The sequence below is a fragment of the Equus quagga genome, chromosome 12 (assembly GCF_021613505.1).
Source record: "Equus quagga isolate Etosha38 chromosome 12, UCLA_HA_Equagga_1.0, whole genome shotgun sequence".
NCBI classification, from domain to species: domain Eukaryota; kingdom Metazoa; phylum Chordata; class Mammalia; order Perissodactyla; family Equidae; genus Equus; species Equus quagga.
Genome location: NC_060278.1, coordinates 66,857,480 through 66,883,069, shown reverse-complemented (window position 1 = coordinate 66,883,069; position 25,590 = coordinate 66,857,480). Strand labels below are relative to the sequence as shown.

The window sequence follows — 25,590 nt, the reverse complement described above, 5'->3', positions numbered from 1 at the left end:
TGTAAGACTCTGAGCCACCTGCTATACGTCAGAGACCACCACAGTGCCTCACCCCAAATTAACTTCCCCTCCAGCTTGCCATTCGCCTCAGGTTCTACAGAAGCAATCAGAGCATCTACACACTCCTCTCCATGTTCTCTTCTTTACACTTGATCCTGTCTCAACCCACTTCTCCCAACCCATTGCACCATCAGTTATCTCCCTTTCCTTAGCCCGCAAACAGGCAAACACATCCTTTAAAATCTTCCCATGATCAAGCTACTCGTTGAGATACAATCCTTTGTCTCCATTACCAAACTTCTAGGAGGGTATTCCCACCTATAGCCTTCACTGTCTCACCATCCAGTTACTCCATCTCTCTCTGTCTGGCTTCTGATCCTACTACTCCCCTAGAATTTTTCTTTCAGTAGTCAGTGGCAACCTCCTCAACGCACTATCATTTCCTAGTCCCACTGCCCCTCAACTTTTTGCATCATCAGGCATTGCTGATCTTTCATTCACTGAAATTCTTCTCTGGGCTTCTGCGACAAAACACTTTCCTGGGGCACAAGCACGCCCACGCCCACACCCACAACCACACCCACAACTCCTTTATCTCTCCTTTATCTACCCAGTAAAAGAAGGAGTTACCCCAAATCCCTGACTATCACTCTCTTTCTCTACATATCCTTTCTCCCTTGGCAATAGCATGACTGCATCTCTCTTCTCCCAAACTTCAGAGCCTATATTTTTACTGCCCAGCCACAACCAACACCTGGGTGTCCCACAGGCACCTCAAACTCAGAGCACCTCAAACTCAGATTGCTCAAAGCTGCACTCATCCTCTCATCTCCCAAACCTAGCTCCCCGCCAGGGTTCCCACTGTTGTAATGGCAGCTTATGAACCAGACTCAACATCCTGAAGCATCTTTGACTTCTCCCTCCTGTATTCCTTTTCCTTATATTCAAGTCTCATGAATGGTGAACCCATTGAGACACAACACCTTCTCTGCTCTTAACTGCCACCTCCCTGGATTAGGCATCACCAGCTCTCACAGGGATGACAGCATCAGCCTCCTAATTGGTCTTCCTGCCTCTGGTCCACTTACCACATTATAAGACACTGTCTTAGTAGCAAACATTTTCAAAAGCTCTACCTACCTAAAGAACAAAGTCCAAACTTCTTAGCCTGGAATTCAAAGCTCCTTGCAAGTCTAGCATAATCTGATTTCCTGCAAGTCTCTTTCACACATCTTACATTGCAAGAAAAAAAAATGCTATCTCCCCACATGCCCTAAACACAGCCTCCTGGCTCTCGCTCATTTTCTACCCTCCATCTGCAGTGCCCTTCTCCTCCACTTGAAATCCTACATTGCCTTCAAGGTCCATCCCCAAGGTCACCTTGTCCCCAAAGCCTCACTCATATGCTCAACAAGAAGTCATCTCTCCCTCTCCCCAACAACCATAGCACTTTGTGTATATCTCTCTTATAGAACATCTCACTTTCTAACTTGTTTCATAGTTAACTACGCATATGGCTTATTCTGAGACCAGTCCACAATCTCTACCACCACCACTCCCCCATGAAACATGTTCAGCATCTGATACATCTCTGGATTTCTCAAGGACTTTAACATAGTGCATTGAACATTGTCAGCATTCAAATACTGGATGGGTGAATAAATGAAGGATTAAACAGAAGAGAGACACAGAGCTGCCAGAGGCAGGGTCCAAAGGCTGAGCCCTGAGAGGCACCAGCAGCAGAGGCATGCTTTGAGATGCTAAAGCACGTATGGTCTATGCCACAGGTATAAGACACTCTTATCTGTAGGTGAGCAACACAGACTACTGACAACAAAGATGACATTTCAGCGTCTGTCTGTTGACCTAGCATCAGTGTTTTTTTTTTAATAGGAGAAATACAAAACAGAACAGTGGTGTTCAAACTTGAGAGCACATCAGTATCATCTGGAGAGCTTGTTAACACAAAGTGCTGAGTTGCATCTGCAGAGTTCCTGATTCAGTAGGCTTATTAACAAGTACCCAGGTGATACCCAAGCTGCTAGTGCAACAACCAGGCTTTGAGAACCACTGGTACAGAAGGAGCTCTGAACTTAGCATCAAGAAACCTGGCTGCATTTCTGGCTATGCAATTAAATAATCTGTGTGGCCTTAGGCCAGTAATATAACCTGTCTGGACATGGTTCTCTCAAATCTAAAATGAGGAGTGTGGACAACCCAATCTCTTGAGCCCCTTCCAACCTTAAAACTCTGATTCTGACCCAGTCACTCAGAAGTCACTTATCCAGAATTATGGCATTTCTATTCAATGCAGTACTACGTAACTATTTAAAACTGAGGTAGAAATAAATGTGCTAACATGTAAGAATTTCCAAAACAGACTACATGAAAACGAAAGATGATGATCACAGCAGCTAACACTTACTGAGCACATATGATGTGCCATACTCTGTCCTAAAACCCCAGGACCCGTTTAATGCAGACAGGAGGGAGCTTCAGAAAGACGTTAAGTAACTTGCCCAGGGAAAAACAGCTGGAAGGGTAGGGCCAGGATCAAACCCAGTCTGGCTCCCCAGGCTACACTGTCCTGCCACCTAAATACAAAGCAGAAAGCACAGTGTGACCTTATTGGCTTGATTTTCTAAGAATATTTTATGTAAGTATACATGGGCATAACCATAAACATATACAAACATAATACATTAATAACATATATAGAAAGAAATACAGAAACTTAATAGTGGTTGCTTCTGAAGAGTAGGACTGGAGGTCTGGGCAAAACAGACACGTCAGTTTTCATTTCAAATCCTTTAACAGAGTCTGAGTTCTTTTTATAGTGTGCATATATTACTTTTCTTTCTTTCTTTTTGAGTAAATTATTCCTTTGGAATTCATGCCTTCTGTAGGTTTCTTCTTGTTCTGTTTTCCCTTTACCCATTTGCCGTGCAATTAACACCTGTAGAAGAGAAAGCTCAAGGGAAACAGATGCCAGCCACTGTGATCTCGCAGCTCTGCTAAGGGCTTGGCAAGAAAGAGGGCTCAAAGCATATCACTTGTGGCTCTGGACACATACAACCTCCAAAAACGTCCTGAATATTTTTTTTAAAAAACCTTGTATATAAAAAAAAACCTTGTATATATAAAACCTTGTAGAAATGCTTACCTTTTAATTTCAAACTATTTTCCAGTGTTATAAAATTTTCATAGAAGATGAAATATATCTGAGAATAGTTGGTCTCAAAAAACTGCTTAAGATCACTTGTATCCACATTATCTGAAAAGAAAAAGTTTTCATTTATGACAACAACCTTATACAATTATCAGAATTCACAAACAACCTTTTCAGAAATTAAGGAAAATAAAAACTAGCTTTATTCTCTTATGAGACAAAACAAAACAAGAAAACAGTATTTCCATTCATTTAAGGGAGCTCTGAATTGGCCAGGCGCCGTTCCTCCATGTGCAGACCCCTGCAGGAGACTGACTCAAGATCAGAGCCACAGGGGCATAGCACTGACAGACCAGCTAGAGGGGCAGCAGTAAGTGAGGGTCTGGGGAGGGACAAGATGACTTCCTGTTAGGGAATGGGAAAGTAGAAGTTCATGGAGGACGTGGCTTCTGACGTAGGCCAACAAGGGGTATGGGTTTGTTTGTCTGAAAAACAACTTTGCAGGTGGAGTTCCACATGGCCCAGTCTCTTCTCTCTCCCTGCTGACATAAAACCAGCTGAAGAGAACCAGCAGGTGCTCCCCACCATACCCACCCACTTTCATCTGGGCCACTGGTCACCACCTTCCCTCCAGCTTCTAGGTGACCTGTTCTGCTCTGTTTGGACACGCAGGGCCCAGCACATGTTCCTAGAGTCGCCTTGAGCAGCGTTTCTCCTTCTTGCACCAGATTTGCTAAACCAGGTTCCTCAGGTAGATAGGCTGTGCAGGGAACTTAGCCCAGTGACAACTCCTGCTGGGGCCAGGCAGCAATACAGCCACTTCTTCCAGGGGCCCCAATCATTCCTCGCAACTCGGGTCAGAGCAGTTATCCACTGTCAACGCACCTTTGTACATTTTCCTTAGCAAACAAGTTGTTCGTGCCATTTACAATGGGGTCCTGACCAAGGTGTCAGCTCTTTGGAAGAATACACTAGTAACCGTAGGAAAATTAAAAACAGCTTCCCTTAAAATTCTACATGGATTACTCAAGGAAAAAATGTGTTGCTATTCAATCTGTAACAGAATGGTATCAGTTGCTTTTGGGGTCTAATACTGTGAATATATGTGAACACACCCATTACTATTTTTTAAATTCTATAAAGTTAACACTCATGCTGGTGAATCTAAAAAGTCGTTTTTGAAAACAACTAGCTAGATAGGGCCTTTAGAGAAGTAAAGGTCTCTAGATATGCAGATGGGGTCTTTCATGCAAAAATCTGCCCTCGTTCTTTGAAATAATGCACATAAGGTGTTTTATAAAGTCATATGAGCTGCCAATTTAACATTCGATTTCCTGCCCTAAAACAGAACCGAGCACAGAGCAGTGGAAGTTCCTAGTAACTAACAAACTGATCTGTGTGAAAGCAAGTAACAATGAAACTAGTATCATTAACCCACATGAATATTACCATTCTAAGGAGCCACACAATCTTGCCAAGCAATCCTTGAGTGCCTTCCGCAGAATGTGCCGGTTCCAAGAAAGAGTTTTGTTCATTTTCGCTCCGATACACACCGCTAGCCCATCCACCACTAACTGTTCCCTCTGAAGCACGCTTCACCCCGCTGGCCTCTACTCACCACTTGCTGGTCAGCTCAAACATCCCAGCCCACCCCAAGACTAGGTCATTGCCTCTGCTATGTGCCCCACCCCACTGTTCTGCCCTGTCATAGAAGGTGTCATATTTACTTAACTCCTGATGGAATTCCGACTTACTCCTATTGGAATGATCTGTCTTCTCTGCCAAAGATACTCCCTACCCTCACAGAATTCCCAGTCTATCTCATGCATAATTATGTCCCCTACATGTAGTACAGTATTTAGTTCAATAATTTCTTGAATGAATTGAATAAAAGAAACAGCCTATAACATACAATGAGAGGATAATAACCATAACTTGTAAACCATTAGATCATATGCCTACAGGAAAGAAACGGCCTAATCTTCCTTCAAATCCTTGGGGCTATCAAGAGAGAAATTTCATACCTCTGCCCCAGACTCCCGATTTCTATCTGTTGCCCTGACACTCCCCTCGCCCCTGGCGATCTCTACTCTCACAGCCTGCTACCAGCTGGATCTCTCCACGTAAGGGTCCAAAGGCTTCTCAAATTAAACATGTCTAAAGGGAAACATTGTTCTCCCCCTCAAATTCAGTTCTTCCCTCAGGAACCACCATCCATCCAGCTGCTCAAGCCAAAACCTAGACATCATCTCGGGTTCTTCTTGCTCCTTCACAACCCATCTGCAGTGTGTCAGCTCCAGCAGGTTCCAGTCCTGGGCCGCTTCTCACCCTCCAAAGCCCTGCCTGGCAAACGTAGCCGTGAATTCTCACCCAGGCTGCAACCACACCCACTGCCTGGGCTCCCTGCTTCCACTCCTCCTCTCTGCAGTCCATTCTCTACACTGCAGTCAAACGAAAATTTAATAGTATCAATCAAATCAGATCATTCCTTTACTCAAAACCTCCCAACAGCCTCCAAGAGTACTTAAAATAAGATGCAAACTCTTCACCAAGGCCTGCAAGGCCCTGCATGATTCCCTCCATTCAATGCCAGCTTCATTTCACACTACTGTCTCCTTTATACCCTGTACTCCAACCACTGCGGCGTCTTTCCATTCCCCAAACTTCCCAAATGTGTTCCCAACTTGGGGCACCTCCAGTATGCTGCTGCCACCCCTAGATCTTCATACAATTCATTCCTTCTCATCCTTCAGAACTGGGATCACACATCACCTCCTCACAGAAATCTAAAGATGTCCCTTATGTCCCTCTTCACATTTCATCATATCACCCTGCCTTCTTCCTTTATAGACTCTGCGACAGATAGACACCCAACTGCTCACCAGTGAGTGGGCCTCAGACACAGAATTTCCCTGGCATCAAGGATGTGGGTGCACTGATGGAGCAAGATGGTACAGAAAGGTCACTGGGCAATCAACAACCCCCCCATCTTCCCCACGCCTCCCTTGGTCCCTCAGAGACACTTAAATATCAGCAACCCGAACAAAGAAGGTCCTTGTCAAGGTTGAGCAGCCCTCCTATAGACTGAGATGCTCTCATGAAGCCAAAAGTCCAGGTAACAGCCGCCTTCTTCCTCAGCTATTCACTATCTTTCTTGTGGATGAGGCATGGATGGTGCTGAGCTTAAAATACTAACAAGACAATTAGACACCTTCAAGGTAAGCCAATATACAGTGAAACTAAGAGCACAACATCTGTAATGTACTCAGTTTATTTACAAGTATGAGAACTTCTCATTGGTCTGGGAGTCCTCTTCACATGATTCTCCCCTACAGCACTTAAGATCAATTGAAATTATCTTATTTATTCATTTATTTCTTCATTGACTGGCACTCTACTAGAATGGAAGCTGCATAAGGGCAGGAATCTCATCTGTTTTGTTCACTGCTGTAGTCTCAGCCCCAGGAACAGAGCTTGGTACTTAACACATATTTGTTTAATGAATAAACAAAAAGTAAATATCAAATATTTTACTTCTCTAATTCAAAATCTAGAATGATTCCTTGATTTGTCTTACTTTTGAAGCACAAGTCTCATCAGATGATTATTTATAAAGTAAGCATAGATCCTGGGGAAGGCAACCATAGGCACTGGAATTTAGCATCCTGGAAAAGGGAACACAAGAAAGCATCAAAGGGCTGCTTTTTAACAAGGTTAACTTCACTTTGTTCAGGGATATAGTAGGAATGCTTTGTTCACGAAAAAAAAAGAAGACTATGACCACAAACTTCCTTTAGACATTCTTCACCTATTCATTCAAATATTTCTGAGGCCCTCCCCATGCCAACTAGCCCTGTGCAAAGTGCAAGGAAATTCAAAGAGATTAAAACACAGGGCCCTCAAGAATACACAGGTAAACAAATAAGTAACAGGAAAGGCACCATGACTGAAGCTGAGGCATCAAAGCAGGAAGTGGACAAGGCCACATGGGGAGGTTGGGAATATTAATAATGCTATACATTTATGTTTTAAAAGCACTTTCGTGAATTTATTTTATTTGACCTTCACCACAGCCCCGTGACGTAGATGGGGCAGTTGTGATCAAGATAAAGAAACCTGAGGTTCAGAAGCTGAGGCAACACAGCCAGCCAGGAATGTGGGCAGAACTGTCTGGGTCTTCTGACTCAAACCTAAGCTATACAAAGGCCTCAGAGACAAGTGGGAATAAATGAAAACAAGAAATCAGGTCAGGAATATAAAAAAATAAGTCATCACCTTGGGGATGTGCAGGAAAGCCAGATGAAAAAGAGCAGGAGGAAAAGAAGACACGTAAGAAACGAGGGGAGTGAGCAGCACTGAAGATGGGAACTCCCAAGAAGGAGCTCACAGTGACCTCCCCACAGCCTCGTGGAGCCAGTAAGGAAGAGAGGAGAAGGGAAAGCCCTGAACTCCAGAGCCCAGATGGTGAGCCGCCTTTGAGGTGATGGTCTTCAGTGTGGGTGGCACATCACGGGCCCACCACCTCACTATAATCACAAAACTCAAGGAAGTGAGTTCAAGTTAACCACAGGGAAGCAAGCAGCAGATAGCTGAGCAGAGCTAGGGGACATTCCTGAATTTTCAAAGAAATCTCCTTTAATTTCTCATTCTCCTTCACCATCAACCAAAAGCCAATAAACTGTTTCTATTATTTTCCCATTACATTTCAAAAATAATCTTTTAGATTCCACACTAAAACCTACTCTCTCCCGGCCCTTTGTCCAGCTGAACCTTTTGTTGACGACTATTTCTCCACATCCAGCTGAAAGGCAACAGCAAAGGTTGAGGGCAAAACCTTCAGAGTCGACTGCCTGGGTTCAAGTTCAGAAACTACAGGACCTTAGACAAGTTATTTGAACACCCTGTGCCTCAATTTCCTCATCTGAGAAATGGGGCTGACAATGGTTCTTTCATCACAGGACTGCTATGACAAAGAAATGAGCATACGCAAGGTGCTTATAAGACTGTCAGCCAGGATTATATAAATATTGGTTGTTTTACAACTATTTAGCTCCTGGCAAAGGCCCTCTCACTAGGTGGGAATAACCCAGCTTCATCTACCTGTGAAGCCATAAAACTCTGGCTCATGAAACTCTTACACTGAATGAGACCGTCCCTTATTAAATGGCACTCAATCCCAATACAGCAGTAAGGACTACCCACAAAACCAGAGAGATGATCCCTCCATTTCCTTCCACATATAATCCTTTTCAATAACAATTCTATTCCTTTTTACTTGGAAGGATCAGAACAGAATCCCACAAAAACCTGCTTCAGCAGACCCCCGGAAAGAACCAAAGGAAGAGAAAAAGCCTTTCTCCCGCTCGGGAGCCCGAGTGGAAACTGTCAAGAGGAAGAAGGAGCTCAGTTCAGCTCCTCCCTAGTGGGGACTGAACCCCCAACCCTCCCTGTCCCTCCATCCCCCAGCCCCAGCCCCAGCCCCAGGCCAGAGCCAGGGGCCATCCTGCCTGCCTACACATCTGTACAGATGAAGACCATGTCATTTACTCTTTTACCCATATTCCCTAGAGAATGGCACTGAGGCATGATGCTCAAGATCACAACCTGGTGATAGGGAAAAGGGGTAGGTGAAGAATTCAAGGTGACCTTAACAACTTAATAAAACATAATTTAGAAAGAATGAGAAGAAGGAAAATAAACTATTCAGACACAAGACAGAAAATGCTGACAAGGACGAAGGTCACTAGTAATGTACCATTACTTAAAGGCTAATATGAGTCTGGTGATTTCACTTTTAACAACTGCCTATATCCCTGCCCACTTTCCCTCTTGTGACAGTTTGTAAAAACGCCACAAATTATTCCTTCCCTCCATCCACACCTTTGGATAACACCCACCCACAGTGATTTGGGGCTGATCTCCTGACTTGATTTGGTCAATCAGTCATCAGAAATATGACCCAGCAGCAGCTGGAGAGCCTCTGGTAGTCTCTCGTGCACGGGAAATGAGGGAACTCATGGAGCAGAGCTGGACTCAGCCCACAGTGGAGTCAAACCCAGGCAACCTGCAGCCAGAGGTAGAACCACCCCAACCAATGCAGACTGGTGAGGGAGAAAAATAGATGCTTGTTGCCATGAGGTTTGGGATGGGCTGTTAGGCAACACTATTACAGAAACGTTGGTGGAGAAAAAGAAGAAACTCATCACCAAGCAGCTTCACGGGCCATGAGGGCCGACAAGCCCATGAAGAGGTGCCCACAAGTATAACACATCATTGCCTCCCCTAAAGAAGGAAAAGCAGAAAAAATGGATCCAAATAACAGAGGCTGCCTGTTGATACAAACTTTCTGTCAACAGTGACACATGCTAACAAGAGTGTAGGCAGGGACTCCTTTTCCTGACAGCAGGCAGTAGGTTTAGAACCTCCTGTGTGTGCAGTACTGTGCCAAGGGAAGGTAAAAACCCTGGAGCCTTCCTGGTGAGGAGATAAAATCTACACAATGAAGCCCTTTCAAGACTCAGCTGGTAATCAGGTGATAACACAACAGGTATGTTCACTGTGCTTCCATGGTAATCAATACTTTTATCATTATTGTTAAAGAGAAATTCACATCTGAAAAATGCATCAAATACAGACCTAAAAATGCCCCCTGTAACGATTACATGCAAATATAAAATCTTTGTGTGGATGGAAATACTAACTTACACAGCAAACAAAAGGCTCCAACCCCAGTGCATCAGGGCTCTGAAACATGAGGTCTGGTTGAAGACGTGGTATGAGAAGTCTGGGAGTAGAGGATGAACTGGGAGGTGGGCCTACTCACCCACTAAAGTCAGCTCACAAGTAAGAACACCTTGCCTAACACAACAACCCCCCACCTCAACAGGCAAAGTTATTTCTAGAATTTCTGCAAAGATTTAAGAACTAAAAGATCAAAGTCCATTCTACAAGTACACTTTTTCTAATGCCATGGAGATTTCATATTTCAGAAAACCTCTCTCAAATGCCATGTTTTCAATCTATATCCACTTTTAGGTATAAACATCATTGAACATATTTGACATGGAATTACTCCTGGAGTCATCCAGAAGTTAAAGAATAATGTACTGAAGATAACCCTTATTCTACCCCACCCCATCAGACTGATGGGAGATCCTCCCCTTGCCCCTTACAAGACACCCAGCCTCTCCTCCTTACCTCCCCACCACAAGCTGCCTAAGCAACCAGACTCAATAAGGAGACTATAATTAGAAGTGATCATAGGCCACTCCCTAGGCACACAACAGGGATGTCTCCTCAGGCCTTGCATGGCATGTAATTTATGATGCATAATAATAAACACTTTAGACCCAGCCACCTAACTAAGCATCTAATACAATCAGGCTTTTGCCCCATCACTCTAAGAAGTTCCACACTGTGAATCCAATTTTCAGCCCTCTCCAGGGCCAAAAGCTGATGATACACCTGTACTTGGTGCCCAAGACCACTAACCTGGCCCAATAGAAGGAAAAGGAGACTAGAACCCTCAGATAGTACTTTGGAAGCATGTGGGGCCTAAACTACATACTCCTATTTGCAGGAAATGAAATGAACTCATCTTTTAGCTTCACTGATAGTTTTCTTTCTTACATACATTATAGCCTTGTTGTACCTACCAGTTATACTGTTCTAAAGTTTTTTTAAATTTTTCCCTAAAAATATACATATATTCAAACTTCATCATAGTTGACTATTTATTTCCATAGGTGTTCTTCATAGCATTTAAACTAAAAAGTGAGAGTAGCCTGGAGCAGACACTGTTGCTTTCCCTCTGGCTCCTTCACCCCACTCACTCCCACAAACTGACCCTTCCTCTCCCAAACAGAGCCCCCATTTGTTCAAGGATCATCCTCCTCCACAAGCTGTGCCCTTCAGAGAGGCTGGCCTGTCCCTAGCCCCAGAGGGTGGGACCTGGTGCTGTCAAGCCAACTATGGTGGCAACATGCCACTTACCAATGATTTGTTTAGGCTCAAGCCTGTGACCCAACGTTGCTCAATATGAAATGGGAGGAAGTCTGATGGAGATGTCTGGAAAAGATTCATTGTTCTTAAAGACACACAAAGAAAAAACGTCTTCTTTTTTCCTGTCTCTGGACATTGCTCTACCTGGGCACAATGCTTGCAATGTCTGCAGGCATTCTGCCACCCTGAGGACAAACCTGGCACACTGAGGACACTAAGGACAGCAGAGCAGGGAGGCAGAGAGTCCGGACTGTTGACGTCACTGAACTGCTGAATTAGCCAACTCTGGGGCTGCCCAGCCTTGAGACTGCTTTTCATAGAAGAAAAAGACAGTCCTTATTATTCACATTTATATTTGGGTTTTCTGTTACTTGCAACCAAAAACATCCTGTAGATACTGAAATAAAATCTGACAGCAGAACAGGAAACAAATACTAGTATAATTGAAAAGGTCAAGAAAGTTATATTCCTCCATTTCATTTCCTAAGATGTATTATTTTCATTTCTTTATACCTACAATGGAAACTAGACGTAGAAAGTAAAATTCTTAGAAGTCAGAAAGGTAAAACTTTGTTATCCAGGACTGATAGTCCATGTATAAAGTAATTCTGTATGAAGATATACTCCAGCTATCTAGTGCGAAACTTTTAAAAAGTAGAGCTATTTTTATTTTAAACATTTTTGATACACATTTCTTAAACGCAGGATTCCAAAACTTTATTGTTAACAGATATTAAGTATCAATATTATAAAACACAATATATATACCAATGAAATATAATATTCAAATCAAATATGTTTTATATACATTTTAATATATTTATTCCTTTTATAGGAATCACATTTCATCAGACTTTTTGAGTCAATGCACAATTGCTTCTACTTTTCTTGATCTGAATTGGGGCTAGCCTACATTATAGTCAAAACCACTCACTAGGGAAAGAGTCAGAGACAGAAATAAAATGAATGAAGCAGGAGCTAAATGGTAACCTCCACCCCTCCATTTCCAACAACGAAGGAAGCAGAAAAGTGGTGATGAGGGCAGAGAGAGCAGTCTTCCTTATGTCAAATAATTATTAATAATTCTAATAATGGCCTACAAAAGAGCTTTGCATATATTAACTCAGTTAAAACTCCAACAGCCCTAGGAAGCAGGTACCGTCCTTATCACCAGTGGCAAGTCAGAGAAGTTAAGTCACTGCCAGGACTGGAACCCAGGCAGTTAGGCTCCCACAGTGCTCACCTAATTAAGCCTAACATTAACAGAAAGTGATGGAGGAGGTGCAGGAAAGCATACTTTGAAAATAATTTTTTTTAAGTACATAATAGAGATCTGGTAGAAGTCACAGAACTAAATAGTTATTAAATCCGAAAGAGGACCTGGAAGTTGCTTTACTCAGGACACTAGAGTCAGCCTGCAAGCAGAATGATCTTCCCCTTGGACAGGTTAAAAGCAAGGCTTTTCTGTGATATTAACTCAGCACAGACTAAATGGCCTACCCCAACGGGCTGTCTTTATCTCCAGAAAATCACCACACTGTTCCCTGTCCTGTCGGCTGCCACAAACACTGTCACGGCTGCTTTATCCCTTACATAAGAAACCAAAGGCCCTTCTGGTTGCTGGGCAGCCACTCCTCTCACTCCCAGGCCACAATCTGCTGACAGCAGGGGAAGGCCTGAAATTTACAACCTGAAGAATGTGTGGTGGATAATTTGTTACATGAGTCTAATGGAACAGGATACAGCCATTTAAGTATTATGTAAGTCTTCACTTACTGATGTGGAAAAATGTCCAAGGCATGTTAAGTCAAAAACACAGTGTTAAACCATGTATAATGACTACTCATGTAAACTGTGTTTGTATGTGTGCACACACAAGATAGAGAGAGGGAGAGAACACACACAAGCAAGAACAAGCACAGAAAGCACGTCTACCAAAATCTGAACAATGGCTATCAGGGGATTGTAGAATTTAAAGAGCTTTTTCATATTTAAATTATTTTTCGCTTATTCATATTATTCAAATATTTATAACGAGTACGTAAAATTTTATAACCAGAAAAAAATATAAAGCTAGTCTTCATTTTGGAAAAAAAAAGCTGCCAGGGCATTTTAGAAAGAGATTTTTTCCAAAGCCTGAATACTTACCATAAAAAAGAAAAGAACAACTCATCAGACATGACACTAGGCCATAAGTTTCTCCAAACTTGTCTTACTTTTCAACTTTGAAGAACACTCAAGACCAAAACAATATAAAATAGCATCTTTACCAAGACTAAAATGCCCTAAAAACAGAAAGTAATTTAAATTTCCTCTGTCCAACACTGTAATTAAACTTCTGTAATAACACATAAATGTACAGAATGCCTTGTAATGATCTAGTTATAAAGGAGTTTTGCTGTCTTTAGGGAAAGCTATGTTTCTCTAGTTGTTGTTTACTGAAAAATATAGAAAAATAATAGAACTGGGCAAGAAGAAATTGTCTCTGTCCAGTCATTCAGTAGCTTGCACTGAATGAGAACGAACAAACGTGTGATACCTTTGAACGCAAAAAGGTGATGAAATTTTCAATCATGTTAGGATTCATTCATATGACCTGATAGCCTTAGCCCACATAAGTCAGCCGTTCCTCATTCTGCTCAAACACGACAGGTTTAAGCTGCCACAACAGAATTCCCTTCAGTGCATGCTCAGTGAGCAACACTGGTTCATAAAAATCACATCTTTTCCATTAACACTGAGCCAAAGATCAGGGCCTTTCCACTAAGAAACACAATATAAAGCACAAACGGGGATGTAATTTAGCTGGGTACATGAAATGGAGCCAATCTGCAGCGTTTGCTGCCTTTTGAAATCATTTATATTGATAAATTAATATTGTACTGACCCATCAACATTTTTCTGTGCTCATTCTTTTTCAGCCACTAGCAGATCTCCATTTTTTTTGTCAACATCAGGAGCTCTTTCTAATATGTCTGCAGTTTGCGTCTTACTAGAATTCAGAGAAAAACAGCAAGCCCATCTCCACACTGTTACATGCTGGAGGCGCTGTGTGGGCCCCATTACATGGCCCACTGCACTCCAGCTTTCCTGTCCCATTGCCCACAGTGTTCCTAGCCTGTCTTCTCATCACCACTTGCTGCTGCTGTAAGGAAAGACACAGGCCATGTATGTCCCCTGTCTTCCTCAAAACCTGTGCCTCCCATGGCTTCCATAGCCACTCACTCCTCTTCTCCAGCACTTCTTTCTCTTCCCTCTTCTCTCTTCCGTCTCAAGCCACTGTTCAGTCTTTGTGCAAAGGATCTGACCTTTTAAAACGTAAGCCAAAGGAAGCTTTCTTTACAAAGAAAGCTTGCAGTCAGAAAACCAGACTCTGGTAGCCTAACCAAGCAAGTCTATTCTCCGTGTGGAAATCATAGTGATTCCTTTAAACCTAAAGGTCAACTCAGGTCACTCCCCTGCTCTTAGCCCCCCTGGGCTCCCCATCTTACCTTAGAGAAAAATCCCAAGTCCTCACCAAGACCTGTAAGCCCCACCTGGTCTAACCCTTACCTCCCCTCTCCCTCCCCGTCCTTTCTCCGCTCCCTCTCTCCTCCAACTCTACTGACTTCTACGAGAGTCCCAAGCCTATTCATGACTCAGAGCCTTTGCACTTACTGTTCCCTTTGCTTGGAACACTCTTCCCAAAAATAATCACAAAGCTGCTCCCCACTTAACCCAAGACTTGGCTATAAACCCTCTTCAGAGAGGCCTTCCCTGACCCTGCTCTCTAGACCAGCACACACAATCAAGCTTCATCTTCCTATAATATTATCTTAAATGGTATTATACATTTGCTTGTCTTTTGTTTATTGTCCATCTACCCCCAAAAGAATGGAAGCTGGGGCTTCATTTGGCACACAGCAGGCACTCGATAACTATTTATAGAATGGCTTAAAAACAATAAGGATAGTCTAATCTAGGCAAACTCAAAGAGTGGCCAATCCATATCTTAAAAGAGTAACCCTAACTTCCCTCAAATTAGATAAATCCTCAAATGTAACTCTGCAGTCTTAAATAGAACTTAATGAATGTCACTTAAGGTTTTCTCAATGATCTAGGATTATTAACACAAAAGTTAGTAAACTTCACTTTGTAGTATATACGGCCACGGACAGAGATATAAGCAGTGTCATTTTGTGTGGGAATGAGCCAGAATGCCTTTCTAGAAGTACGTGCTCAGACATATATGAGCCAGAATGAGATTCAGTTCATAGGAACAGGGCAAGTAATCCAGGCTAGCCAATCAGAGTCCCCATCTCCCTTACCCAGTGATCCGCACAGGAAAGGTGACATGACCCCAGTAAGGCCAATCAGAGTGGTTCTCAGGTACTGGTGTGAGCCCTAGGAGAGAGGCCTCACTCTTCTCAAGGGTCACCAGCTGTCATGGCCGGGACCATCTCTCCTGCACCTGGCTAAGTCAGCCTGAGAATGAAGCAGAGGCACAGAAAACAAACAAACAAACACAGAACAAGAGTGGAGAGGCGTATTTTCCACCAAGGGAGGAGATGGAAAAAGAGAGTAGATGTGAGAGTGGGTGAGTGGACATGAGAGTGGGTGAGTGGACGTGAGAGTGGGAGATACCACTTACATCCTTGTTGATAGCCATACCTAAAGCCACGTTCCTTTAGGCTAGTTGCATATGTCATTAAATTCCCCCTTTTGCTTAAGTTAATTTGAGCAGGGTTTCTACCACTTGCAACTAACAGTCCTTACAAATACCAATACACTCAACAGGTACCATTCTGATTCTGGTGGAACAGAAGAATTAAGAGAAACAAAAAGAAGGCCCAGGCCGGTTAAACACACACACACACACACACACACTTGCCAGGGCCTGGACAAAGGAGGGAATAAGGAGTGACTGCTTAATGGTTACAGAGTTTTCTTTTGGGGTGATGAAAATTTCAGTTTGGGAACTACATAGAGATGGTGGTTGCAAAACATTGTGAATGTACTAAATGCCACTGAATTGATCACTTTAAAATGGTTAATTTTATGAATTTCATTTCAATAAAAAAGACTTTTAACATGCAAACAATGCTGCAATGTACTTCTTAATATAACAGTCTTTCAGTATATCTATCATAATTTCCTAGAAGAGCAAATTGGGTCAAATGATATGTACATTTTTAAGACCATTGATACATATTAACAAATTAGTTTCCAGGAAGATCATGCCAAATTATAGTCCTATCAAAGGTGTGTTAGAGAGCTAACACAGTATATTGTCATCAGAAAAACACAGCAACTTTGTTAACATAATAGGTAAATACATTTTAATCTGTAAATTTATATATCTTAGATTAGTGAGGAGTGACATTTAAAACACTGGGTCTTGGTATTTCTTCATTTGTGACATGTATACATATATTTTAAACATTTATCATAATTTTTTGTTAATATTTAGGAGCTCTTTATATATTGAAGCTATAACTATTTCCTCTCCTGTAAGTTTCAAATATTTTTCCAGTTCATTATTTACTTTTTACTTGAGTTAAAAGTGATGTGTCTGGGACCGGCCCAGTGGTGCAGCAGTTAAGTTTGCACGTTCCACTTCTTGGTGGCCCGGGGTTCACCAGTTCGGATCCCAGGTGTGGAGATGGCACCACTTGGCAAAAGCTATGCTGTGGCAGGCGTCCCAAGTATAAAGTAGAGGAAGACGGGCATGGATGTTAGTTCAGGGCCAGTCTTCCTCAGCAAAAACAGGAGGATTAGCAGTAGTTAGCTCAGGGCTAATCTTCCTCAAAAAAAAAAAAAAGTGAGGTGTCTGTTTGTGTATGTATTTATTTTAGGAGCAGGAAGAGAAGAATGGTTCCATTCTCTCAAAAATAAATACCTGCAATATGATACACACACACACAAAGGAAGATTAGGTGACATTTTACTTCCACTCCAAGAGGTCAGCACCATGAAAGAATATCTGGGGCACTTGCCCAAGCCTCACCAAGCCTGTCCTCAGCAACAGCCCTCCAGCCCTGCTGCCCCTTCTTCCCATATCCCAGTCAAGGTTTTCCAATCTCTTCTCCCTTTTGTCCACAGAAACAGTCCTTTCTTACAGTTACTCCCCTTGGGATCCAAGGGGTGGGTCTGATGATGAGTGCACGGAGACAAAGGAGAAGGTTAGAGGGATCTTTCAGGAGACCTTAAATCATGTTCTTGAATCGTTACTTTAATGATAGGAGCTTCCAGCTGGTGAAAACAATCTCTGTGGCAGGAAGGCTTTCAGGAGTTTTTCAAAACATCCACACAGGTGGCTGCCCCTCCCCCACAGACTTAGCTCCATCTATTTGGAAATCACATTTTGGGGGCTTTTAAAGAGTTATTTATTCCAGACTTAGACTACAAGCTCTGGAATCCCAATGCTGTGCACAATGCCCAACACATGATTGGTACTGGAGAAAAAGTAACTTTTAAATGAATAACAGGACTCTGGACCCAGCTGCCTACGTCCAAATCCCAACTCTGCCGCTTCCTAGCTGTGTAACCTTCGACAAGGTTCTTAACCTCTCCGTGTGTCATCTATAAAATGGGGATAATGAGATTACCTAACTCACTTGAGAGAATTAAATGAGTTAATACACATAGAAGTATCTCTGGCAGTGCTTGGCACACGGAAAATGATGATTAAATGCTAATTATTATTATTATTATTACAAATGAGGAAGTCTGTTACTAAGAGGAATCAAGATGAACAAGAAGCTATTCACGTTCTCAATGTACTTATCATCTAGTGGGGAAATCAGGGAACATAAGTAAGTAGAAGACAAAGCCAAAGGCTTTAAAAGACAAACGAGAGGCACAGATGCTATAGGAATTCTGAGGAAAGATCACTTCAGGGCAGAGGGATGAAGAAAGCTTATATGGAAGATGTAACATGCTTATGCTGTCTCCTGGAAGAATTTTAGATGGCAGGATGGGCAACACCTTCTAGGAAAAGAGATGATGTATTAGCGGGTTCTCTGAGAAGTAGATGCCCAGTCACGATTAGACATGCAAGAGATTTCTTGGGGATACTACTTGTGAAGGATAAAGGGGAAACAGCTGAGCAGGCAGGGAGTGGCTTCAGACCACAATACAGGTCTGACCCTGCGAAGGAGAAAAGAAAGGAACGAGGGCTGGGAAGGAAGAGTCTCAGACTTCAACTCAGTTCTGAGAAGGTGTTGGCCAGGCCAATAGGGAGTCCTCAAGCCAAAGACACCCTTCAGAGGCATCTGGGTCTCAAAAGAATGGGCCACATTAATACTCCTGTTGGCTCAGTAACTGGCTGGGAATAGCCCAAGAGAAACTAGGCTTTGGCACTGGTGGTAAATTCAGAGGGCAGCAGTCGAAGCCTTCAGTCAATCATGCTCCCTGAAGTGGGAGATCTAAGTGGCGCATTCTCATGGCTCCCACAGTTGGGCACAAGCGATGTCGCTCGTACTTTATGTGTCCTTGAAAGCATGGCTGAGGTTCAAGGTTCAACAAATATGTGCCGTCACTTAAAATCAAACACAAGACAATATCAATGGGATCCTTATCTTTTTCAAAAGGGATATTTTTTAACTAAACCACAATTGTAATAGCAAAATGAAAGTACATATTCACTTTTAAAGATTACAACTACTTTGAAAATAGTATTCAATATCTTCCAGATGTGGTTTCAGTTTCTAAAACAACACAAGAGACATAAAAAGAGTTATGAGACATCTCCTCTCTAAAACTCAAAGCTAAAATCCTGAATTAAGGATACGGAACTCATGCAGAAACAAAGCTCTACTAAGAATCTAGACGGTAGATCCCTTATGAACTGATTGCTTAAAGCAGCAATTTGGTCAAAAGATACACGAGAAAACATTTTGCAAAGTGTAACGTGCTACATGAATATGAGATAACAATACAAGAGAGCTACATCTCATGTGGGTTAAGGCACATTAAAGGCAAAATGGAGAAAGTCAAAATCACTCTTAAACACTAGAGTCACGCCCAGCAGGGAAGATGCTACCACAATGAGAGGCACAAAGAAAAGAAGACCACTGAGGACACAGCACCCTTGTCGCACTTCACGCCATTATGAGGAGAGTGGTCACTAAGCAGAAGGGCAGGCAACATCTGCACTACTTAAAATGTCCTGATTATATATATATACGTCCCCCTTCCAGCCAAGCTTTTAATATGTAAGTTAAATGCATTTATGAGATCACTCCCCAAAAGAACAACAACAAAGTCTCACAGATTACAACATTTCCTTTATTTTAAAGGGACACTTGACACAGAAGAGGAGCAAGACATACTCAGTTCCTGATCACCACACCAGCATGAAAACTGGCTCAGCAGTTGACTTGGCCTCTTCTCACATATAAAAAAACAGAAGCATCGTGTGAGCTCCCTAAACATCCCAGTCATCCAGCATCCCCATTCCTGCTTCCTCCAAATGGCTTTAGAGGAAAATGCGTCCCTATCGTCAAGCCTGATCTCCTACCCGACACTCTTGATCCCACTGCAGACAACACCTTTCTCCATTTATATCCCCTTTCTCTCTACCGTTTCTTCAATTTCACTCTTTTATTAGTTCCTTCTCCTAAATATAAACTGAAATTCACCTAGGTCTTAAAAAATATAAAAATCATATTTATACACACACACACAAATACATGCACACACTCATCCAGCCTTGATCTGGAATTTCCCCTTCTCTTCCTGGTATATTAATCTGTACTCTTTCCATTGCAAGACTCGGAAATACGACTCAAGCTAGCTATAGCAAAAACAGGGTGTTATTTCCTCCTGCAACTGAGAAGCTCAAGGTGAAGATGGAATAGACATGGCTGAATTCCTCCACTGGGCTATTCTCACTCTCCATCTTTCTGCTCTGCTTCCCTCTGAGTGTGAACTCAATTTGAGGCAGGTGCTCTCCACATGAGAGGAAAGACAAACACTGGCAGTCCAGGCTACATCCTCATGGTCTGTAATCCGAAAGAAGGGGAGCTCTCACTCTCCCAGCATCCATGTTTCAAATCTCAGGGAGACTGGGACTCCCGGACCATTCACCAAAGGAAGAAAGTGAATTTGGCTCCTCCTCTGCTTAGAACTCTTCCCCGGGTTTCCAGCATCTACCTACACCACAGGATAAAAGTCACTGTACACTTAACTCCATGATGGCCACACCATTACCTTTGCACAAGCTCCTCTTTCTGTAGTCCCCTCATCCTCAACTTGTCCACCTGGAAAACTGCCGTATTCATTATTCCAAACCCACCTCAGACCCAACCGCCTTCAGGAGGGACCACTCCAAGAGGCCTTTCTGCTGTGCCTCCTCTGCAACTTGTAGCCACCTCTACAATTTCATCCCACTCCACCAAGGCACCTAGAGCCTTATGGCAAATGTAGTTGTTTATGTGTCTGTCTCTCCTACCAAACTATAACTCCTGAGGTTGTTTCTCATTAATCTCCGAAGACACAGCCCTACTGAGCAAACACACACACACGAAAAAATGTTTGTGAAGCTAAATTTTTTTTAAAATCCAAAGACAAGATAGTTGTTTACCACATTTATATATTAACTATTTTTAATTTTACAGTACAGTAACTTATATCCCTTCTTTTAAAAATAATTTAAAATTTAAATTGAATCAATTTGCTATGTTGAAAGTCAGCTTTTTTTAAAAAATAAACAATTCTCTACAGTTTTATCCATGGTACTCAGTTTGAAGACCAAAGATCAGTACTCTAAACAGCTAGTAAAAGTATTTACGCCCATCTGCAAATAAAGCACTTACAAAACAAAATAAAAATTACAGAAGTTTACATCAAAATCTTCTGCACGTACCAATTCTCCCTCTTCCCAGGATAAAAGGTAGAAGCCAGCCCTTGTCAGTAATCTCAAACAAAACATCTGAGCTCAACGAGACTTTTATCCCAGGTTCACCTTTCTCATGTCAGAAGTCTAGACAATCTCAAGCCCAGGAAGCAGGTATTTGTGTTACACATGTGTGTCCAAAGTTCATTTTATATTCCAGAGGTTACAGACATAAGATGTCAGTAATTGATTAAAAATTAGCAAAGGGAACAAGCATACGACAAAATTACTTTGCTTCAAACAACTGAGAAAGACCATACCAAGACCATCTGAAGAGCATGAAATTACACCTCCCAGCTTTGTTCCAGTTGTAGAATGTCCATGTGGCACCAATGGCCATGCAAATATTTTACCACCTGCTAGGCCTGCCAAGGGCACTGAGAGGCCAATGAACATGAATACACAGAAGGAGCTTCTGCCACGTTCAAATCAAATAGAACCTCAAGTCTCCCTAAAAGAATATGGTAAAACAGACCAGGAAGAGAGCAGCAACACTCAAAGCAATATTTTTGAGAGACACGCAAAAGCTGATGAGCTTCTGTTTATATGGTAACATTCATTCTGGTGGGTAAATATGTTTTTCTGGTGTGTAAATATGCTTTGAGTCAGATAACTAGCAGAAGCACAACATGGGCTTTGTAGTCACATGAATCCCAGCTCTGCCATTTATCAGCTGGGAGCTGGCAGACAAGCAGCTCACCTCACTGAGCCTCAGTTTCCTCCTCTGTAGGCTGGGTGCAGGGACATCTCCTGAATCATAGGTTGCAAGAAGATTCAAATGAGATCATGAGGATAATAAACAACCTTATCATAGCTTTCTAACCTCTCATTAAGCTCCAGACCCCATGTCCAGCAACCTCCTAGACATTTCCATTTGGATCTTACCTTTTTCTCAAACTCATCTGCCCCATCATTAGCCAGCATCTCCTCCCAACTCTTCTAGCTCTATCCACGACACTCCCATTCTCCCAAATACCTAACCACCAATTATCAAATTATAAAAACGTGTTTATTGCTAGTCAGACTACAGTGGAGATGGTAGTCTCAACCCTTGCTGCTTCCAGGGCCAATGGGAGCAACACTCAGGAAAGCACTGTGAATCAAGTCATAAACTTGCTCAAACCCAGCAATTCAACTTCAGTGGAATCTATTATAAGGAAATAATGCAAATTATAGAAGAAAGTGCTTCACAGAAAAAAAGAAAAAGATGTTTACAGCAGTATTATTTATATCAGAAAAAAAGAGAAAAAGAGAAAGAAAGGAAGGAAACAATTTATCTAAGAAACGGTAAGCTCAATTATGGTACATAGTCTCAACAAACGTTTGCGGTTAATAAAAATGAGAGAAACAAAATATGGGGAAGTGCTAATAATAAAAGGCAACATTTAAAACTGTAAGTGAACTTGTCCCTACTTAAAGCATCAGAGGCACAAAATGGAAATATACCAAAATGGTCTTTTTTGCTTTATCAGTATATAGGACATTTGTGAGAGACTGTTCTCTCCTCTCTGGTTCCAAATATTTGGTCCAAACTCTGGTGTCACTTGAGTTGACTTGACTGTGGCCTCTGACCCCAAACCTCTTCTCCTTCACATTAATCCTTCCTCGCCTAGCTTCTGCAAACATCGCTTTCAGGACTTCATGTAGAGAATCACTAGTTCCTGCTGCACTGGTCCTTTATAATCCCACCCCTTCTCCAGTCATGGAGTGTCTTATTTCAGGTCCTTGTCATTTGTCTGTTTCATCATTGCCAATCTTCTCAGCAGTCTTCCTGTCTTCAGCACCACCCCTCCCATCAACCCCAATCCAGGTTTCCCCCCTGCTGGTAGAGAGGCAGGTCTCAAATCCTATCACTCGACCTGCTAAGATTTCTCCAAACTGGCCCTCTCACCTGCAGAATAAGATCTGAGCTTCTAACTAAGGCAAACAAGGCCCTTGAATCTAGCCCCAACCTTCCTCAGCTTCAGCCAGTCAGGCCACCACCCCTTTCCTCCGCTAATACCCACCAGTCTGACTCACTGTCCTGCCCCTACTGCTGGCGTACACAGTACTCTAGTCACTTATCTGACACTGTGGACGCCCTCAGGGCCAGGGTTCGAGTACCCTACCCTCAGTGCCCAATGTTACCCTCACCAGACCCCCACTGGACACAAAGAAGAGGCAGGCCTGTGGTGTATAATGGTGGCTCACGTTATACTTCTTTTGGACAGAGCTAGTCTAACCATTCTTCAGGGCCCAGCATGAGGAAAACCTCCTTCAACATGCCCCTAGCTTTGTGCCATTCTTAATGATCTTTTTTGCCTCTTGAAATCCTATAATGGAGTCTACCATATGAGCCACTATCTAATTACATAACACACTTTACATTTACTACTATTTTATACCTGTTCTTCCTGCTATACCAATGTCATTTCCATACCCTATTTGGGGACTCATAGTAGGCACTCAACTTTTAATAAGACATGGACTCTTTACTGGAGCAATATGCAGGATGTTTTTTGTTTACTCATTTACTTTCCCAATGATGATTTCAACAGTGGAGGAAGAAGTTCAAGTCAAGGGAATGAACAGCTCTCTGTTCTTCCTCTAATTAACATAATACATATAAACCATTTAGTACATGGCTTGGTCCCTTGTAAGGCCTGTCTGTGCCTCAATTTCCCCCTCTGTAAAATAAAGTTAATACTATCAGGCCAATCTAAAATATATAGCCAAGTCAAAGTAGCTAAGCAAGTTCTAATTGGAGTCATTACCATGATAATAAGAAATATTCTACTCTTCACAGCTAATTGTGTGTTTCTCAGCCAACTGTCTTAAATACGGACTAATTTTTATGAAAAGAGAACAAACACACAACAATTATCAAAATAAGAAAGGGGGGGACTACCTGTCAAAATGCTTATTCTATCTCATTAAAGATGGGAGACAAGTAACAACAGGAGAGGAAACTGTTAAATGCCTACTCCAAGCTGAAGTAGTTTATACATCCTACTCACAACAACCTTTACAAGGCAGACATTACCATACCCATTTCACAGAGCAAAAAAGCTGAAGTTCAAAGACAGGCTAAGTAACTAGCCCAAAGCCACACAGCTGCGGGCTGCAAATCCAGGACGGCAGCATCATCTTTGTACATAAAAAATAACATTTATTATCACCTGAAGATAAAAGATGTGGAAAGCAAGAGTATTATATAAATATACAAGTAAAAATACAATAATAATTTCTATTCATTTCCTTCAAATAGTTTTCTTGATTTTGACTAATTCCTATTTTTCACATCAAGAGGCCTTTTGTTCTAAGTAGACTTTTCTTAAAGTAGCAAACAAGGTATGCAATGTGGTAGGCACTAGTGCATTGATGTACTATTTTCCTTTAAAGTCTTTAAACCACAGTTGTAAGCAAAAGTTTACATTAAACATCATGACTAGAACTCCTCAGACAAATGTCCAAAAATCTAGTCCTTACGGATAAAGATTACAGTAATAAAGTAAACTGGGCCATTCCACAAACGCACACATCAATAAAAAACAACACAGACCTAAGGAAATATCACGGAACTTCTCCATGTTACAAAACTGAGGTCATCATGAGCTCAATGAAATGATAAAAGAAAGTTCCTCAAAATAAGACACATACCTTAAAGTGAAACCAAATTACACAGCCTTGAAAACTAACTACTTTCTCAGAATGGTAACAATGTACTCTGTGTCTCTAAGAAACCAAACCGATCTAGGTTTAATTGAGGCTGCCTTTATAAAATGAGGCCAACTTAATCCTGTAGACCTGGACAGAAGTTCAAGTTCTCCACCTCAGAAAAAGTCCCAACGTATCAAATGGTTTAAAATACTGCTCAACTCTCCTTTATCAAAAATGTCCCTGCAGTAGGTGTTAATCAGTCACTACTAGGACTCTGCACAATGCAACCTGTGTGTACATGGTATTTTACTACAGGAAGTAGAAAGTTCAGTTTACCAAGAACACCACATTTCACTTTCAAAGGTCTCAAGAACTAACCCCTCTAACAGTAACTAATTTACATTTCATTCCAACTGAACAAAACAGTGTAATTTCAAGAAATCCAAGACTGGGTATAACTTCACTTCGCAAAACCAGGTATGTGGGGTTTTTTTCCTTAAAGGTGCGTCACAGGATATAAATAGAAATAATTTGCAACTTTTAATCTCATGAACAAGATCTTTATTTAAAACTCTCACAAAGATAATGAATTCTTTTATGCCGTATTTCCTCAAATGACAGACATATTAAGACTCTATGCCCTAAACTAGGTGATGCTGCTCATCTTAAGAATAAAAAAGACATCCCAAAGAAACCTAAGGTGTCCTTTTCTCAGTGCCCAAATACACAAAGACAAGTCTGTCTATAGACAGCAAAGGTGTTTTCATCCTAAACAAAAGTTAAGACCAAAGAAGTAAGAAAATAGAAAACAAAACATAGCTTAGCAAACTAGCTACAGATCACACACAGCAGGTGACAGGAAGCCTTGTGGACACTTCACACCCACAGGGCTGAGCTTCATCTC

At 41.9% G+C, this 25,590-nt stretch overlaps 1 protein-coding gene across 6 annotated transcripts in view; it reads right to left on the bottom strand.

Annotated features, from left to right (window-relative positions):
• Window positions 1–25,590, bottom strand: part of RALGAPA2 (Ral GTPase activating protein catalytic subunit alpha 2) — a 323,368-nt gene that overhangs the window by 285,781 nt on the left and 11,997 nt on the right. For all 6 annotated transcript variants that reach the window (XM_046679548.1, XM_046679547.1, XM_046679546.1 and 3 more), the window contains exon 2: window positions 3,164–3,274. In XM_046679548.1, coding sequence (XP_046535504.1) covers window positions 3,164–3,274 — 111 coding nt within the window. The remainder of the gene's footprint in view (window positions 1–3,163; window positions 3,275–25,590) is intronic.